Here is a 20,392-nt window from a genome sequence, read left to right as displayed (position 1 = left end):
ACCCAAAAAAATCATAAATTTTAAAAAAACAACCAAGAATTGCAATTATACAAGTGTGATACACATCTTAAACCTCCCAGGTTAAGAGTGAGTAACTTATGTTGAAACTATCTAGAAATTCTAATCATTCTATTTGATTCCAGCTGTTCCTTTCCACGTACATCATTTCATACAGCTCAAACTGCTTTCTCAGAAACTAAAATGTTGCTAAATAAACAAAACTAACACAAACTTCCTCCTTGGGAGAACAAATAAAAGGCATATTCAATCCCCCATGATGCAAGGCTTCACCACCCAAGTATAACAACCAGATGAAGCACTCGCACCTCATTCCAAGAGTGCCATTCTCATCCAAGACAGATCAAAACCATAGTTGCACCCTGCAGAAGATAAGAAATACTTATTTTGGATGGAAAAAGGGTCAAGAAACTCTGGAAAATATTTAAATATGGAGGACAAAAAGAGTATGTAAATAATGATATTCAATTGTTAGGTCTGATGCACAATGCTTCTTTTTATTTGACAAGGCATTGTTTTTCCCCCCTGATGCACAATGCTTCTTTAAAACATCCAGCAGGAAAATGACTTTGGAATAGGAAGTCTACTCACAGATTTCAGGTTAGCTTCAACAGTTGGTGCAACTTGCAGTATATTCAGTCTCTTTTTGCATGACAGTGAATAACAAATTTGCAGTCTCTAAAAACCAACATCATCCCAACCAAATCTGTGGTTTTACATTTACTAGAAATTCCCCACATATATTATTTGGACAGTAAATAGAGGAAATCAACTATGTCACAGCCCATAACATGTAAACCCTATTTATTTAATAGGTGACCGTGAGAACATCATTGCATAGATTTTCACGCATGATTAGACCATTCTGCTAGATGAACATTGATTTCTAAGAGACATACGCCGCCTCTCTATTTGTATATCAAAGGAAATACTTTAATCAGCACGATGTTATGGTGACTACTACAAGGTGAGTTGAACTAGAAAGCTAAACACCAAGACTTTCTGGTGGATGTCTTGATGTACTTTATTGTAAAACAAACAACAATTGCGCCTCAATTCCAATCTAGTTGGATCGGTTATTGAATTCTTACTAATACATGTAATGCATTGTGAGAGCTCATCATTAATTGACCATTTTCTGCATTAAACTCAATCTACAACAACCCTCCTCTCTTATAAGAAAAAAAGATAATCAAAATAGACCACAGATGATATAGAACATTTTAAGTCGAAGGAAACATGTTAATCCAAGCTCTGTGATTAAGACGAATGTAGCAGTCCTCCATGATCCAGTCCCTCTCACATGCCCCACAGCCCTAGCCTAAGGTAAATCATGCTTCTAATTAGAAAGATTAAGACTTCTTAAAAAAAAAGTTAGAAAGATCAGGGCAAGCCATCAATGCTACCAACTAGAAGATGGGGGCATCAGAGTTAGGAAGAGAAGGAAGAAGTGCCAAGATTTTCAATCTCCCAACTCTCAAACATGGCAGATTTTGGAAAGAAGAAAAAACCAACAAGTATATGTCCGACATCAAACGACAAGCATATTCTACAGGAATTATGTTTCTACACATTTTCCTCTTTTTCTTTTATGGCCTAAAGATGGAGGCTAAGCTAAAAGGTCTAGCCTTTGCAAAGACTCCCTGCTAGAATGTAGACCTAGAGTTATGCCAATTAACACACTTTTAACTAGATGGTAAAGCCCTACCGTAAAACAGTAAACACAGCATAAAAGCTAGTGTCGGACATTCAACTAACAAGCCAAATAAGAGTTTTCATGTATTAAGCTCGGCAATCTAATGCAGATAGGGACTCACTTACAAAACAGTCTTTGAAAGAAAAGAAATGAACCATAGCAAAGTATTAACAATTCAATGGTGATGGTAAACAATAAACTAATGAGAAAACTAAAAGTTATGACGTGTTTACACTTGAGAGTCCATTACAGATCTAACCAACAAATTCAAGAAACCATAATGATGTCTCTTATACCTGCAGATTCTTCTGTGCAGACAGCTGGTGAAGTCACTAGCTCTGAGGTCCTGTGCTCTCATGCTTTGCATGTCGAACATCTAACTGATCTACATACTGCAGCGGATTATCAGTTTCATTCCTAATCCTTTTGATGTTAGGGCTCAACAAGCCCTTATGTCTAAACCCATACAACTTAAGCACTTGATTATCTGCAAAATTGAAAGCCCTCTCAATACTTTTCATGCACCTCTCAACAGGGTAATCTCCATAACTCCCACATGGCTTGCATCCCACAAAATGTGTCACAAACGGCCATCTCTCATCCCCCAAACCTGGATGGTATTTCTCAATCATCTCCTCATACCTATCAACTAACCCAGCCCAATATCCGTGTAGATAGTAGGAATTCTCAATGAACACCTGGTCCATCCACTGATCCTTCTGTGACATCAACAAGTATATTAATGCAGACTGATCATCCGCTTCAAATGCTGGTCTACCCTTTAAATTAGCCGTCAAAACCTTCCCAGCTTCTTCACGAACAGGACCTTTAGGCCCCATTGGCGCCCACGCATCCAACAAATCAAGAGACCACTGGCAATTCCTAATTAGAAAACTACCAGTGTTCAATGCAATCCATGATTTCTGATCAAACAATAGATCAGGGTAGCCATGAATAACAAGATTGTGATCATTGTACTTGGAAAAAGGGATCTCAAAGACCATATCAGTGAATAAGGCATCACTGTCCATCCACCAAATCCATTCTACTTCAGGGTGAGACAACATTAGCTTGCGAATCAAGGGCAATTTAGCCCAGTACCCAGCCATTTCCTTTTCCAAATGAGCTAAATTATAAACGATTTCAATCCCATGGATCCTACAATAATCAATTTTGTTCTTTATAACCTTCAACAAGTAATGATCCCCAATTGGATTATCACAAGGGTTTGGGGGAGAGCCAGTTACCAGCAAAACTCGAGGCTTACCATGAATAAAATTAGGGAAATCAGGGTTTTTCTGAAGCCAGAATTTGCGGTCGGCATCCCAAGTAGTAATCTTCGGGCCTAAACTGTAAGTTGAATTAAGTCGGAAAAAACTATCGGACTGGTCAACCGGGTCATCCGGGTCCTTGTCGGATCGGATCTCGTCGAGGATCCGGTTAGTCTCTTCGATAAGATTCGCATTCTCAGCATCACTTCCGGAGGATGCGAGGTTGCCGAAACCAATGGTGCCACGTAGGACAAGGATAGTGACGAAGCCGCAAAGAATAGTGATCTTAATGTTGTTGAAAGTACGTTGGATCTGTCGGCCGCGAGGTAAGACGGAACTGGCACGGCCGCCGTTGGGAGTGGCGGTGGTAGGTAGTGCTCCACCACCTCTTTTCTGAGCTGCGAAACTGCTGTCTGGACCCATATTTGGCTAATGGAGCACCCAATTCAGCTCCTCTTTCTACAGAGAGAAATTGGGGGGTTTTAGAGGAGGAGAAAAGCTAGTGTCATGGGAGTCAAATGCGTGTAATTACGTGAGAAAGAGAGAAAAAGAATAGAATAGACGACAGATGGGAAGAAGAAAGGAAGAGACAAGCACCGACGATGGACTGTAGTTTTCTGGTGAAGGAAAGTACAGTAAATTTTTGAGTATAATTAGTACTATAATATAGTACTGTTACTGTAATGATTTGTTTCCTTAATTTAGCTTTGTCTGCTATGAGTTTTTTGTTAATAGTTTGATGAAGTAAGGCGAATATTGAAAAATCCCGCTGTTTGCGAGCTGGATTTAACGCGTTATTATGAAGCCCATGTTCTTCTTCCTCCAATTTGTTCAACTAACATTTAAAAATAGTCATACCAGTCTCCTCTCAAGTTTCCTCAAATACCGATTTCACCCCTGCATGCTTTTCAAATGACAAAAGAAGTCCTGCCTTTTTTCTACTTCTCTCTCTTTTGAATTTTGTGCATTGTACATATTGCCATTTTGAGAATAGAAGCCTTTTGACCTATTCTGATGAAACTAAGAATCAGACAAACATAGAATTTCAAATGTTAGTGGTTCACAGTCACAATTATCAAGAGGAGCTCTACTAGTAGAGGAAAAACTAAAAAGCTCTCAATCTAACAGTCATATAATACTCCTAAGGCTCATTAATAATGTGATTCAATCAAAAATAGTGATTCGTTATCATTGTTATGTTATTACGTCTGATTTTTAATACCTAGTAATGAAAGATCTCAGCTTTCGGCAATTAAATCATCAACAAAGACAGAAGTTGATCCATAATTTAAGTTTTATAAGTTCAACATTTATGATTTTATATTTATTTGTTGTAATTTTAATAATTTTTTACGAATAAATTAATGCTTTGAGGCTTAGAGCTATTAACTTTAGAATTTGATGGACACACATATTCATTTAGATCTTGCCGGCGGCCTGTCTCATTTACCATGTGTGATGTGCCCAAACTATCATTTAGATCCCATCTAAGTGCAAGAAAAATAATATTATTTTTATGCACGTTAACTATCGAGATTCTTAAAATTTTCTTTTTGACAATAAATGGCCTGATATCACATCACACTAATATATTGGAGAAAGCATAAGCCAAAAGAAGTCAATCACTGTTATAGCTAATGGGAGAAGGAAACAAGTTCTCGCAGCAAGATTGGCCTCATATTATACAGTAAAATTGGTGCCAAAAGACAATTAAGACCGGTAATAGAAATAAACCATTTCGAAAGTAAATAAAAACAATGTTGGAAAAGCATAGTGCAGTTAAGGCCTAAGAGGTAAGATAAGATGGAATTATTAACTCTCGTTACAGTGATCCTAGAAGTACTTAGATTGATGATAATAGTAGTGATAATATATTTCATTGATTAGGGTACTTAATTTTAGTTAGTACTATGATTTTTTTTTTTTTTTTTGTTGGTGCTTTAAGCGATGAATTCAGTGGAGGAGCCACCGTTTTTCAATGGGTTTCAATTGACACTCTTTTCATTAAAATATTATTCCGTACAAATAAAGTAAGAAAATAATAGTATATATACTGCAATGAATTCCTTGAACTTGTTTATGTATTAAATTTTTTATATTTTAACTTTCCTTGATAAAATATTTTTGTTCCGCCACTGAATATATTGCAGTCATGTTGACCACTCTCTAGACAAAAGGAAATAATCATTAAACTCTTACAAAAATAAAGGTGAAGGTAGGTTTGAAAAATATGCGTGTACTTGTATGTCCATACTTCACACCATTTTATACAAAAATTTATAGGACAGCAAGGACCACCTGGAACGCAGTAATTTTAGAAAACACTGTTCTCGTATTATACTACTTAAAGAAAACATTTAAAACATGTGAATGCGCAATTGATAACAGTCTTCTACAACCATTTTTACAAAGTTCTTATATTTTCTACTTTACAGGGATAATTATCTCAAAACCACAATTTGTTTCTAATTTGCAGAATTATCTTAAACCAAATTTTTTATGTGTTAATTTTTTTTTCTTTCCCATGTCTTAAGTCGATAGCGACCTAGCCGGTAGATAACCCTTTTCAAAATGGCACCTGAATAGTTGTAGGTTTAAAAGTTGTTACATTAGTGATAGTAGATGGGTCAAACCAGTGGCGCCGAAGTTAGTAATTTCCCAAAGGGTGTTCAAATTTAAAAGAAGTGAAAAAAATTCCCGATAAATGATATTTAATATGTGTTATATACCTCTAAAATATAATATTTTACGTATGTATACAATGTAATTTTTCGATGGTGGTCAATTGATCATCTAACACCCGTAGCATAAATGTATGATACTTGGGGCTGATTTGGGTCCACAAGACAGCTTAGCTAGGGTCTAAAGTTGGACCTGGAGACCTTGACCTATGCTGAACTTTGGCCCATTAGGTCCTGCTTGACCAAAATCATCCTTATTGTTTTATCTCAACTTTCAACACATCCTTATAATACTCCACTTAACTAAGAACATCCCTTTAAGTTTCTAAAAGATGACCAAAAACATCCTTCCATCAAGTTTTTCATCCTTCTCTAACGGAATCTTTTTTCTCAGGTTCATGTATCTCTCTGTTTTTTCAAAAAGTTCCACAAGCTCTTCAAAGAACAGAAAAAGCTTTACTTGGCCAGACAACATTTAAACAAGGTAAGGCTGAAACCTTAATTTCTCCAAAAACATCTCCAGCTCTGTTGCTCATAGCTCGTTGGTCATCGAGCTTTTGGGTAGTCTCCCTTAGTTCTTTAGTGACTAAAAACCTAGCATAAAGACTCAACAGAGCCAAGCCGATACTGTTTCACATATATATGCGTCTATGCATAGTTTTAGCTAATTGATGAATATATACTAAAAGAACAGAATGATATTAAAAAACTCATGTTATACATGAACTAGAAAGAATCCATAAAATGTAATTATGGCCAATATTTTGGCTAATGGAGTCTATCTCACATAAGCATAAGTATCTTTACTGACAAAAATATTGCAAAGGAAAGACCATTAGTTTATTTTAGACACACCAACAAGAGTTGAGTCTTCATTTCTTTTTTTTTTTCTTTCCTCCTTTATTAAGAGTGTTTTGTATGAGAGTTTAGTGCTGGGAATGTGAACCCTTTCTTTGGAGTGATCTTGTGAGGTTATTTTTTAGGGTATTTGGGATTAATTAGAGTATTTACTCTAATTTTGTACTCTCTTTTGTACTCTTATTGGTATAGTAAAATTGCTCATCTCCGCTTGTGGACGTGATCACACTAATCGAACCACGTTAAATTGATGTCTTCTTTATATGCTTTAATTGTTATTGTTATCAACTTACATTATCTTTGTTATTATCATTATACCGCTGTTTGGCTAAATTACGCACTACCAGGTTCTGATCCTAACATAAAATTTAAAGTGAAGGGGACAACCCCACCAAACAACACAGGAAAATGACCAATATATATAATATTGTGGTTTTTGGTCATACAGAAGTACTTTCTAACATATATATGGAGAGTAAGATCGATGTCGTGGTCCACAGATAAGCTGGGCTCGTTGATTTAATAATGATGAATACTTTTTCGCATGAATATGTCCAAGCGAAGAAAGTCTTTGTCAACCTGCAGTTGATGGGTGGCATGTGAAGGGTGTGGGAATAAGCGAGTACGTATGACACTGTTAGAGAGAAAAATTGAGTCGTGGGAATATGATTATGTGCTAGAGCCATTGTGTTTAATCCTGAAAAACAAATGGAGACTCATTAAAGCTTGAGGGAAAAAGATGAACTGGAAAAAAACTTAGATCGCAAAGAAAGCAAGAGTGCTGCAAAGTTTTTTGAAGAAGAGGGTATTCCCGTTCGTTAGGTCAAGTCCTTTTTTACGTGAGATTCTTAAATTTTATTTCTTTTTAAATGAGGTGAACATAGGATAAAATATCAGCCCTTAGAGAAGGATGAAAAACTTAACGGAAGGATGTTTTGGGTCATCTTTTAGAAACTTAAAGGATGTTCCTAGTTAAGTAGAGCATTATAAGGACCCTGTTGAAAGTTGAGATAAAACAATAAGGATAATCCAATGAATGAAACCAAGGAAAAAGTTAAACAGTTCATTTTATAGGATATGAAAGTAATAAGTACTGTATTATGAAAACAGACTAGTGCAATAATAGTAATAAAAGACCACGAAATATACCATTGTTTTTGTAGTTTCTTATCCGATATTTGATATTTGATACCTACGTTAGGATTGACTGTTTTGAAGTCGCACCACATAAGGCACATTATTGGGGAAGCGCTCCCTACAAAACTTTTTTCATTTCTAAAGCTAGAGAAATTTTCATCTTATCGCAACCTTGATATTTATATGCTCCCCACAATGCTTTGGGTCTTTTGATTATTTATGTATCCTTATAGAAAGAAAAAGAAACAGCAATGTTCTACTGTACGTCATTATTCAGAAATAAGAATTTTAGTGTCTGCCTAGTTCATTTGATTGACCTATAAAACTTGTGAGTTCTTTCGTCGTCCATAATGGTATTTCCGCAATAAACTGAAAATAAGGGTAAACAATGATTAATTCTTTGACATTTTTGTCATATTTTCACTTTTTACTCTCTCTCCTTCTTCACATTCTTTCTACGATGGCGAGGGCCTTTTCTTCTGCATATGTCCTTTTGTTCAGTGTTTTCTTTTGGTTTGTTTTTGGGTGTTATCAGTGGTTTTTTTGTTTCTTGCTGCAGAGAAACAGGGAAATGGATAGTTTTTTTGTAAGCACCTTGCTATATTTGCAGATTCAGCTATTTGGGCAGAGGGACAATTAGACACGTATCTTGGCTTGGAAAACCTTGGATGCTATGTGAGTTGAGACTTCTTTATCACATGCAACTGTTCTTTTGCAGTCATGGCTTGGTATCCTTCTCTTTGCCATCTAGACTAAGCCTTAATATTGCAATTGGTCCTATAGAAATTGTTTGGCCGAATCTCATTTCCATTTCTTTTGAATTCAGCTCATAGAAGTGTCAATAGAAAATAAGAATTACTTATTTATTCAGTTTTGTTGGTAAACCCATGATTCTTGCTAGAATAAATTAACAGTGCTTGGTTCTTTCTATTTCTTTGGCTTCGATACGTTATTATTGTTGATTTCTTATTACGTGATTATAATCTTTTCCTAATTTCTTAATCTTCCTCCTCTATGACAGTTTTGCAACCAGATTGGTCTTTAAATTTGGTTCTGCCTTTACGCTTTTCCACTATTTTGTATCTCCATTATCGGATATTTGTGATTTATTTATTTCAATATATTGGTCTGAATTTTTTGATAGCACAAATTTTTGGCAGGTGAAAATTGTTCTAGGTGGGGGGAAAAAGTGAGGCTGCTTCGACCGTAAAAGGTAATTTCTACACTTTTTTGCTCTGATGTTATATGTTTAGTTAAATAATGTTAAATGGTTATATTTTATATGTCATGCATATTGTATAGATGTGTGTTCTTTAGGAATAAATTAAATGTTAAGAATACAAAACTTAGACTTTAATGTAGAAATTTTATGAAATGCTTGAAAAACTGATGCCTAACAACAAAAAGAAAGATAGACAAAGCACAAGCTGAACTGGCGTGGGAATTTCCATAATGTTGTGCCAAAAATAGTCCAAAATAATTTATATATTGGACAAGTTACTCCCATAATCACAAGCTAGAATAAAAAAGAAGCATCGCTCAATCAGAAGGGGCATATCTCCAAGAGATATTGAATCTTTTGAAGGATCCCCGACCTAAAAAATCCTGCAGCTATATCTTGGTCAGCAACAACAACATCATCATCCTGAATAGCATGTTCACTTTCATCATTGTCCAGAAAATCTCGGGCAAAAGGAAGTGTATTGGAAGGTTCTGCATTGTATTTCCAGAAACCACCATGGAGAAAACCTTCTTCCATTACTCGACAACTTCTAAACACCAGAGCATTAGGTGCATCCCTCTGAAGAGTTGGTATCCTCTGATAAAAACACAAAGGTTAAGAAGAAACTATCTCCCAATGCAAAGTTCTTGAGGCAATTAAATCCATAGTCTTACCTCCATGATTTTAAAAAGCTTCTCAGTGATGTCAAAGATAAGAGTACACTCAATGGCTCTAGCAGAAACCAGAACTGTGGAATTGAGGTTGTCATCCACATACATCCTACAAAGTAAAAAGTGCATTTTCATCAAACACTTTGTTTGAGCAAGACGAATGCAACAATTGTTGTCTCAAAGAAAGCTGATGTCGTTCCATGCATGGTAAATTTCATTATTTCCAGGAATCCTAAATTAACATGAGACATATTGAAGTAGATTATTTTCAGATTTATATTTGTAGGATAATCTTTTTTTTTTTTGTTACTGTCCATTTATATTTGTTACTATTCATTTATATAGTCTACAGGAGTGTGTATGTGAAATCTTTGTAAATTCCTGTTGGATTAGATCCTATTTCACTTTGTGTACATAGTATTAGGTTTACTCCATACACCCTACTTCTACTCTATCACTGCAGGAAAGGATAAAAAACAAACAAAAGATTATGAACCATTTTTGGGAAAATTTTGTTTGGAGGCTATGGTGAGTTTGATTTCCTTTTGTGTAAAGGGGATGACGACTCAATTGTTTGTCATTTGATTTACATATATTTTTCCCTCTTTAATGTTAATTACCATATCGTTGCAGTGCTTCACGAAATATGAATAATATTTCTTGAAAAGTTTTCCTCGGTAGGGTGTTTTTTACTTAAATCTCCATATGCTTTGGAATGTCTAATTAAGTAAGTCATCATGCTGATGCGTTTCAACTCTCTCTTATATACTACCTACCTTTTTGATCATGGAGTAAAGATTTCATGTATTCTAACATAGTTCACACAAGTAGCTCTGTTAGCTACTTCTGTAGGTCAATTTCGGGCCACCAAACCCTGCAAATGATGAGAAGGCCCTATGGAGCGTGTATGTTGACACACCCCCTGCCTTTCAAACGTGCCTAGAGGATAGGCCATATACAACAGTGCGATGACCGGGGAGCGAATTCCCTACGAGAAGGGTCAAACGACCATCTCAAGGCGCATCACGACCTACAGGTAAAAAAAGCAATTTATTCATGATCTTCACATATCTGTGCATCTATTTGCGGTACTCTATGATTCACATGAAGTCGCTGTCTAGGCACATTATGTTTTAATCCTGAACAGAAAAAGATCTGCTGGGGAATTTGGAGCCTGACAATATTTATGTTTGTACTCCATATTCTATCTCCTGGACATACAATGGACCATCTCTGCTAGGTTTATCACAAGTGAAGTTAGTGTGAGAAGTGCAAATGGAAACTAATCTATAAAGCTATTATTTAATGTAATGCATATCGATGACTGCATCTAACTAATTTGATGGAGGTGCTTAACTGTGGATGTGGATCAGTACAGCCCTGCAACTTGGATTCAGCTTCATGCATATCCCATAAATCTCAAACACAAAGATGGGCTTGAGAAACGTATATTGTCTAATAAATACTTTAAATCTGAGCATGTATCTTTGTGTTTAGACTTTCTATTTGTGGTCATTATGCATGTTCTTTTCTATGTCCTTGAAATAAATTATATCAACATTTATGGATTTCTTTTGTTTGAACAGATTAGTGCTCTTAAAGGAGTGGATATAAACTTCTTGGCAGAAATCGCCATAAGATGTTGTGACCATCGTTTTTTCCTTTAACACTTTTCTGGTTTGGTGCTACCTTTGTATTTGAACATGCGGCATCTTATATGTCTCTATCGCTTCTAGTGCTGAGACACTTTGATGCAAGATATTATTGGGGAAGGAGTTCAATAAGTCCCTTTTTTTGAAATATATCCTTTGCATATTTTTATGATAACGCATTCTGTTTTTCCACTCTTATGACTATGTTTAGAAGATGTAGAGAGGTGATAATGATGGAAGATAAAAATGTCATCTGTTTTTTTCAAAAATAATCCTCCCTTTTCTGCTTTATGTGCTATAATTGTATAAACGTTAGTTATTGAAGGAGGACAAAATAGGAAAGTCTTAATTTGAAAGAGTTCTGTGTCTATTGTCTATCTTTTTATGTTATAGTTGCAAGTAGCGAAACCTTATCAGCAAAAAAAATGCAAGGAGACTATGATTGAGATGGGTCTCAATAAATCTAAAGTACCTCTAGCAAAGTTTGTTGTACCGAATAGTGTGAACCTAAGAGATTTAGGAGCTAAATTTTAGTTGCTCACCATCCAGTTTTTGTATTTGATGGACTTTAAGGTTATGAATATTATTATTGGAAAAAAAGCTAGCCATATGGTGAAACATTGAACAGGTACGAGAAATGTCATTCAGATATAACAGTTAGGTTGATTTTGCTATTATCTAATCAAGTTAATACATTGTCATTCCTGCTCATTCAAAATTTCATATCTATTGGTACATTTGAACTTGAAGTTTTGAATTTCTTTTCAGTTTCACTTCATTACAAAGCTCCTACAAATATTCGATGTTGTACTCTCAAATAAAGTTGGTCGTTCTATCCTATCAAACACCCGTGATGAAGTGAATTGCTACTTTGCATGAGGACTCATTGGAGAATGGATCATCTAGGAAATGCTTTGTGATCTCAATGTGAATGAGCTCTTGAATTATAAGAATGTAAAACTGTAATTTTTTTTATGTAATTGAGTTAGTGATAATTTGACCACTAAATAAGCTTATTGTTATTCTTAAAGTTCACTTAAATGCCTTTATTTGCACTTATATTGTTGGTCTTACTACAAAATTATGAAGTTAAAGGTAGTTTAAAGTAATTGATTTAATTGTGAAAGAAATAGTGACATCGGGCGCCCGTGTAGATCACGGGCACTCCCATCTAGTCAATTGATAAAGATACGTTGGTCTCTTCAATTATAGTATATGAAAATTTTAATGTGAGACTTTCAGAGCATACTCAATTATTTGTTCAAAAAGTTTATGTCTTTACGTCTTGAAAAGGATTACCTGTTTTATACTAGTATTATTAGCAATGGAACAGTGTTGATCTATATTATGCTCGTCCAATTGATCCACATTGGTTCTAACTACTTAAATGAATAATTATATGGTTAATTGAAGCTAGACTAAGATGGTATGAACATGTGAAGAAGGGGAGCATAAATGCCACAGTGAGGAGGTGCGAGAGGTTGGCCATAGTGGGCTAAGGAGAGGTAGAGGTAGTTCTAAGAAATATTGAGAAGAAGTGATTAGGCATGGATGACGCAACTTTAGACCCCGCTTACACAAGGTAGGGATAAGGTCTGCGTTCTAGACCCAACTTTGTAGGATTACACTGAGTTTGTTATTGTCGCGAATAAGTGATTTATATTAACTACTTCTACAATAAAATGTGAGAGTATGAGAGAATAAGTTAAAGGATTGATCTTCACACGTGTCTAACCAAATACTAATTCGGATTAATTAAATAAATTAAGTCAGAAAGACTGATTAAATTAAATCATATGAAAAGTCCAACTAGAACAGGCATTTTTATAGCATCACCTCCCTTAGATATCAACCAAATCATCATATTATTCTTTTTTTGTCATGACGCTTCTCCACAAGAACTGCCATAAATTTGTATGCTCCATAGAAGACAGATAATAATTAGATCAAGAAACCTTGGAAAAAAGATGGAAAACTCCCTTGCCACAAGGTCTCGCCATAAATTTTGGTTTGTTTTCTTTGTTTTCTTTGTTTCTTGGTACTTATTGCTTTATGGAATTGATTGGTCTTCTCTACCTGGAATTGTAACAACGTCACGGTACGAAGCGAGTTCAATTGAATCCTTTCGTCCAACTTTTATTCCTCCTCCAACTCCCCTTCTTGAAAATAACGTTAGCTCAAATTTCAATTCTTCAAGTACTAATAATGCCACCACTGATGCTACAAAGAGCGAGACGCGATCCGGGGAAGAATCGGTTGATGAAAATGACAATGTGGTACCTGATTTGGAGGCGCTTGAGAAAGAATTGGAACCTTTGTTAAGAAAAAATGAACCCAAAGATGAAAAGGTTGAGAAAAATGCAACTCAAGAAGATAAAAAGGGAGGAAAATCATGTGAAGGACGATATATATATGTTGCAGAAATACCAAGTAGGTTCAATGAAGACATGCTGAAGCACTGTAAATTGTTAAACAAATGGGAAGATATGTGCCAATATTTGGTTAACATGGGACTTGGTCCTGATCTTGGAAACCCGCAGAGAGTTTTCTCAAGCAAAGGTTGGTTTACGACGAATCAATTCTCGTTAGAAGTGTTGTTTCATAACAGAATGAAGCAATATGATTGTTTAACGAATGATTCTTCGAAAGCTGCAGCAGTTTTTGTGCCATATTATGCAGGTTTTGATGTTTCAAGGTATTTATGGGATGATTTTAATATATCAATGAGGGATGCAGGTGCAATTGAAGTTGCAAAAATTCTTAAGGAAAAACCCGAATGGAAAACTATGTGGGGTAGAGATCATTTCATGATTGCAGGTAGAATTACTTGGGATTTTAGGAGAGGTATTGAGGAGGATTCTGCTTGGGGTAACAAGTTAATGTTGTTGCCTGAATCACAAAACATGACAATATTGACAATCGAATCGAGTCCTTGGAACAGGAATGATTTCGCGATCCCATATCCGACATACTTTCATCCTTCAAGTGACAATGATGTGTTCCAGTGGCAAAACAGGATGAGGAGGCTGAGGAGGAGGGTGTTGTTCTCGTTCGCGGGGGCCCCACGTCCAAATTTGGAGGAATCAATCAGAAGCGAGATAATGGAACAGTGTTTAGCAACTAGGCGAAAATGCAGGCTGTTGGAATGCAAAGACTTGCACAACAAATGCAATAAACCAGTTCATGTTATGAAGCTGTTTCAAAGTTCTCATTTTTGCTTACAACCCTCTGGTGATTCATTTACTAGAAGGTCTACTTTTGACTCCATTTTGGCTGGTTGTATACCGGTGTTTTTTACTCCAGGTTCTGCTTATATTCAATATATATGGCATTTACCAAAGGATTACACTAAATACTCAGTGCTTATTCCAGAGGATGATGTAAGGAAAAAGAAAGTAAGCATTGAAAATGTACTATCTAGAATACCAAGATCACAAGTAGCAGCAATGAGAGAGGAAGTGATAAAGCTAATACCAAATGTGGTATATGCAGATCCAAGATCAAGATTGGAGACTGTTGAAGATGCATTTGATTTAGCAGTGAAAGGGGTTCTTGAAAGAGTGGATGTAATGAGAAAAGAAATGAGACAAGGCAAGAATTATAGTATGGTATTTGATGAAGAATATAGTTGGAAGTATTATACTTTTGGAACTTTAGAAAACCATGAGTGGGATCATTACTTTTTGAGAACCAGTAAAGAGAAGTACTAAATCATTTGTCAAAAGCCTTGCCCCATTAATACGTTAGTTGTAGTCTCTAGCTAGCTAGTTTTATGTAAAGCATGTATTTATGATCTCATTTCTCTTGTAAACTCTATAGAGGATTTTTTGTTTTCTCTCATTTATTTTGTTAACCCTCTTCCCCTTTGTTTGGAAAGGTTTTTAATTTTATTTTTACAGACGAATAATTTCTCAAAATTGAGTACTCAATGAATAGAGTTTTCATACTTCAAATATAGCTGAAGATGATAATTGATTTCAAGTATAAACCAATAGTATAGGCACCAAGATGAAGAATTTATAACTGGAAAATCAACATCAAGACCAGAAAGATGTTCACTTTTTAAAAGGTACAGACGGCACACGGCAAGGTACCTCCGCTCATTATATTTGTACTTTGGCCTGCAACTTATGGCGGGAAAATTACGCGACACCGGAAATAAATACAATTGCGCGAGCTAATACAATTATATTTACATTATATTTATCATTCGTAGATATGCTTTCAGCAAATTTACTATTCGTAGCTATATTTGAATTTTATACAAATCCATGAAATAAAAGATTAATTATTTTGAACTGAAAGCAAGAGAGCAATAAGTTCGCATAGCTTAGTAGGTTAGAGCGCCCATTTAGTTAGTAAAGGTCTCGAGTTCAAGTCTCAAGAATATTTTATTTTTTTGTATTTCTTTATTTCTGTATTTTGTCTTAGTTATATTCGTTGCACGAATAAATACAATTACGCGAACTAATACAGTTGATACACGTTGTATTCGTTGCACGAACGAATAACACAGGTTGTATTCGTTGCGCGTTTGAATATAAGTGATATAAGTTAGTAACAATTGAATAGTAACTACGGATGGTAATTAGGCAAACTATAGTTATTAGATTCTAAATTTTAGTGGTTTATGAAAATTCGAGAAAACTAATATGAAATATTTATCTCATTTAGAGCAATTTTTTGGAATGTGTATCATCTTAGTCAAACATGCAATACCGATCAGATCATCAACAAAAAGAAATTGCTAGCTCTTATATAGTCTCTACATTAATAATTAAAGGGCATGTTTAGAAAAAATATTATAAATCAAAAGCGACTAATACTATCAGGACTGATAGTATAATGATGCCAATAAGAGTTTGAAATAAATGATTTTAAGTGACATCACAAACTCAGTATCTCAATATAAAATTAAAGTCATATGTTCTTAAATACTGCTTAATGTTATGAAATAATGTGAAACAAAGTAAAATAAGAGAAACTTAGAAAGAGATAATTAATAAACTTTGTAAGGGAGCCTCCTATTTATAGAAAGAAATGAACTTGGTCCCCAAGTAATAGCTTGATCTTAACTAATAGTATCACGACCCCAATTTCCCTCTGTAAGATATCGTGATGACACATAGTCTCTACGATTAAGTAAGCCTAACAATAATGAAAACTCAACAGATATGAATTAACAATTGCGAAAAATAACTGAACAATAGATGAAAACCTTCCGAAAACCGAGTCTCACTCTACACACCCAAAAATCGGTGGAACCGAGTCATAAGCTCTACAGAGTATAATAAGAGTAACTACTACATTACTGTCTGAAAACAAATACAACAGTAAATGAGGATAAAGGAAGGTGACTCCGAGGCCTGCGGACGCCGAGCAAGCATACCTTGAAATCTCTAATAAAGCAACTAGCAGGAATCTCTATCTATCGGCACGAGCAGACGTACCTGGATCTATACAAAAAGATGTGCAGAAGCATAATATGAGTACACCACAATGGTACCCAGCAAGTATCAAGCCTAACCTCAGTAGAGTAGTGGCGAGGCCAGGTCAAGATACCTACTAGGATATGGAATAGACAGTATAAAATAAAATACGAATATAAAATGGGAAGTAAGAAAGCAACTAAAACGTAACATGATGATAGCATGATCTAATACAGGAAAATCAACAGTAGAAATAGCATAAAAGAAGCAACTAAAGTGATACAAAGATCACGTATGGACTACAACTACTAGAATGATAGTGACAACAAGAAATATTCCTTCCACGACACTTTGTAACATGAAATCACAGCAAGAAACACAACGAGGTACCGCCTCGTGTATAATGAAATCAAACTGAGGTACTGCCTCGTATAATCAGGAACAACAACTGAGGTACCTGTCATGACCCAAAATCCAATTAGTCGTGATGGCACCTAACCTCACCCGCTAGGTAAGCCAAATAACAACAATCCAATTCAATTAATAATTAACTGACTCTAATACACTCCCCAAGGACTGGTAGTACAAATCACGAGCTTCTAAGATTATAATTTACAAAACTGATATGAAATAAATACATCATATGTTCGAAAAAGTACATAAATAGTTTTTTATAAATCTAAGGCTACCATGAACAAGAGGCAGCTACAACCGAAACGCAGGTACGTCTTCAAATCCAGCTCCCGTCGATCACAGTAACATCAACATTCAATATCTGCACGCAAGATGCAGAAGTGTAGTATGAGTACAGCCGATCCCATGTACTCAATAACTAACAAACCTAACCTTAGGTTGAAAGTAATGATGAGCTAGAACACAGGTCGGGTCCAACACCAATAGCCAACAATAGTTCATAACAATATAATGGAAGTAATAAAAGAAGTAGCTCAGAGATAAAATGCTCAGCTCGTTCACAGTTTCAGAAAAATAGGCCCGATTTTCAAATATATCAGCGAAAATCCAAATCTTTTACTGAAATCACCAAAATATGAGTACGTTTTGTAAAACTATGATTTTTTCCAAAAACTTTTCAACAACAGATAGGATGTTTCATTTTCAAATGGCATGAGAAAAATACATCTCTATGCCTACATGTCAATGAGTATGTGAAGTCATGAATGACGCAATATCGTACAACATGAGGAAAAATGCATCTCTATGCATATATGTCAAGTGTGCATGTCAATGAGATGTGCATACTCTCAGAGTATCAATTCACTCAGTCCTCCCAGTCACTCAGTCCTCACAGTCAGTCAATCCTCCCAATCGCTCGACACTCACACTCAGTAGGTACCTGCTCTCAGTGGGGGTGTCAACAAAATTTGGAGGTGATCCTTCAGCCCAAGCGCTATAATGAGTCAATCATGGCATGAATCCGCACGGACAACTCACGTGTCATAGTATCAATATCTGGATCCGTACGGACAACTCATGTGCTATAGTATCAATAACGTCACAATCAGGCCCTCGGCCTAACTCAGTCATCAATCTCTCCAGTCTCTCGGGCTCTCAATGTCATAAAACTAGCCCAAAATAATGGTATGATGTATCAATAAATAACAACAGAGACTGAGATATGATATGCAATAAATGCATATGATTGAGTACGAAATTACAATTTAAACATATAATTCGGCAGCAGAAATGACCTCAGTGGGTCCCAATAATACCAGCATTTGCCTAAGCATGATCTCTAACATGAGTCACAACTCAGTTTCTCTAACACATAAAAATACATGAAAAAATACAAGTTAATTGACTATACAGCTCTAGGGAATCAACTGAGTCTCAATTTCTACGGTGCACACCTACACGCCCGTCACCTAGCATGTGCGTCACCTCCAAATAATTCACAAAATACGTATAATCAAGGTTCATACCCTCAGCTCCAAGTTTAGAAGAATTACTTACCTCGAACAAGTCGAATCTAATACCGAGCAAGCTAAACAATACTCCAGAAATTCCACTCTGCACATATCAACCTCTGAACGCCTTCCTATCTCCTCAATTCCAAGCCAAACTATTCGAAACTAGTCAAACAACGTGCAAATTAATCAAAATATACTCAAATGCTTACAATTTAACAATTTTCAAAAATTCCCAACTCCGCTCGAAAATCGACAGTGGGGCCAATATCTCGGAATCTGACGAAACTCACAAAATCCGGTAACTAATTCAATTACGAGTTCAACCATACTAATTTTACTCAAATCGACTCTGAATCGATGTTCAAATCTCGAAAATTCATTTTATGGAATTATAGAAAATTCCTTCGATTTCTCTTGAAAAATCAATAATCTAACGCCGAAAACGAAGATTAATTCATGGAATATAATCACAAGGGAGTCAAGAACACTTGCCCCAAGTTGTGTGGTGAAATTTGCCTCTGAAAATCGCCCAAACCGAACTCCCAACTCTGTTTATATCAAAAATGGCGAAATCCCCCGTTTATGGGGGGTTTAATGCTTGGAGCGCCACACGTGGCGTGGGGCGCTGCCTGTGGCGCTGTTTCCAGAATCTCTAAAATATCCCAGCGCCAGGGATAGCGTCCCATGCTACCCTGGGCGCTGGTGACGGGATTTGTTTTCTTTTCCGACACGGAAATTGGCATAACTCTCTCATACGATGTCCGAATTCGATTATTCTTTTTGCTATGGCTTCGTAATTTCAATACGGATCTAATGCTTAATCAAAACTGAATTTGAAGCTCATTTGCTTAATGTGATACCACGTATTCTTGAAGAATCGACATCGAATTATTCTAGAAATATCTAAATTAAATTCCGTTAACCATCTGAAATCCACTCGAGGCCCTCGGGACCTCAACCAAATATACCAACAAGTCCTAAAATATTGTACGAACTTAGTCGATGCCTCAAATCACATCAAGTAACACTAAAAACACGAATTACACCCCAATTGAAGCTTAATGAAACTAAGAATGTTCAACTTCTACATTCGATGCCGAAACCTATCAAATCAAGTCTGATTGACCTCAAATTTTGCACACAAGTCATAAATGACATAACGGACCTATTCCAATTTCCAGAATCGGATTCCGACCCCGATATCAAAAAATTAACTCCCCGGTCAAACTTCCAAACTTAAATTTCTATTTTAGCCATTTCAAACCTAATTTAACTACTGACTTCCAAATAAGTCAGTAGTTAACATACGGGGTCGTTTACATATAAGTTAACATCCGATCAACTATTTCAACTTAAGCTTTAAATATGAATTTTATTCTTCCAAACTAATTCTGAAACACCTAAAATACCAAAGCCGACAATACACACATGTTATAATACATCATATGAACCTATTCAAGACTTCAAATAGTTGAGAGGAGCGTAATTGCTCAAAACGACCAGTCGGGTAGTTACAGTACTGCCTGTAACAACTCGCACCACAAGTGCCCACATATCACAACTTGCAACAACAATAATATCAATATTTTCACAACAATAGCCCATGGCTCCAACACAACGTATACGAGAATATCGACAACAATAATGGATGGAAAATGCTCAATAGGATAGATGTTTCAATAATAACCAACATCGCCTCAACGTATTAACAACTTCCACTACCTCAACATCAAATAACTCAACAATGAGAAAACAACGTGTAACCACGATATTAGATAAGACTAACTCACAATAAAGAAAATAATCTCAATAATAAGTATCAAATAACG

The 20,392-nt window shown here is 35.7% G+C and overlaps 2 protein-coding genes and 1 long non-coding RNA gene across 3 annotated transcripts; 2 read left to right on the top strand and 1 right to left on the bottom strand.

Moving 5' to 3' along the window:
* LOC107802836 (putative xyloglucan 6-xylosyltransferase 5) lies at window positions 1-3,805 on the bottom strand. Its single transcript, XM_016626413.2, has 2 exons — window positions 2,011-3,805; window positions 1-380 (listed from the first exon to the last, which is right to left on the bottom strand). The coding sequence occupies exon 1, from the start codon at window positions 3,406-3,408 to the stop codon at window positions 2,047-2,049; it is 1,362 nt and encodes a 453-aa protein (XP_016481899.2). The 5' UTR covers window positions 3,409-3,805; the 3' UTR covers window positions 1-380; window positions 2,011-2,046.
* Window positions 3,806-7,513: 3,708 nt separating this feature from the next.
* On the top strand, window positions 7,514-12,230 carry LOC107802835 (uncharacterized). Its single transcript, XR_012708578.1, has 3 exons — window positions 7,514-8,336; window positions 8,822-8,874; window positions 10,386-12,230. It is a non-coding gene; the product is annotated as an uncharacterized LOC107802835 (long non-coding RNA).
* Window positions 12,231-13,071: 841 nt separating this feature from the next.
* Window positions 13,072-15,046, top strand: LOC107802834 (putative xyloglucan galactosyltransferase GT11). Its single transcript, XM_016626412.2, has one exon. The coding sequence runs from the start codon at window positions 13,123-13,125 to the stop codon at window positions 14,914-14,916; it is 1,794 nt and encodes a 597-aa protein (XP_016481898.1). The 5' UTR covers window positions 13,072-13,122; the 3' UTR covers window positions 14,917-15,046.
* The last annotated feature ends 5,346 nt before the right edge of the window (window positions 15,047-20,392 follow it).

Source organism: Nicotiana tabacum, chromosome 4 (genome assembly GCF_000715075.1).
Source record: "Nicotiana tabacum cultivar K326 chromosome 4, ASM71507v2, whole genome shotgun sequence".
Classification (NCBI taxonomy): Eukaryota; Viridiplantae; Streptophyta; class Magnoliopsida; order Solanales; family Solanaceae; genus Nicotiana; species Nicotiana tabacum.
The sequence above is the reverse complement of the archived record's forward strand: the minus strand, read 5'-3'. Positions and strand labels throughout refer to the sequence as shown.

Excerpts from the sequence above, each read along its gene's own strand:
- LOC107802836 (XM_016626413.2), bottom strand. The coding sequence starts at position 3,408 with ATGGGTCCAGACAGCAGTTTCGCAGCTCAGAAAAGAGGTGGTGGAGCA.
- LOC107802834 (XM_016626412.2), top strand. The coding sequence starts at position 13,123 with ATGCTCCATAGAAGACAGATAATAATTAGATCAAGAAACCTTGGAAAA.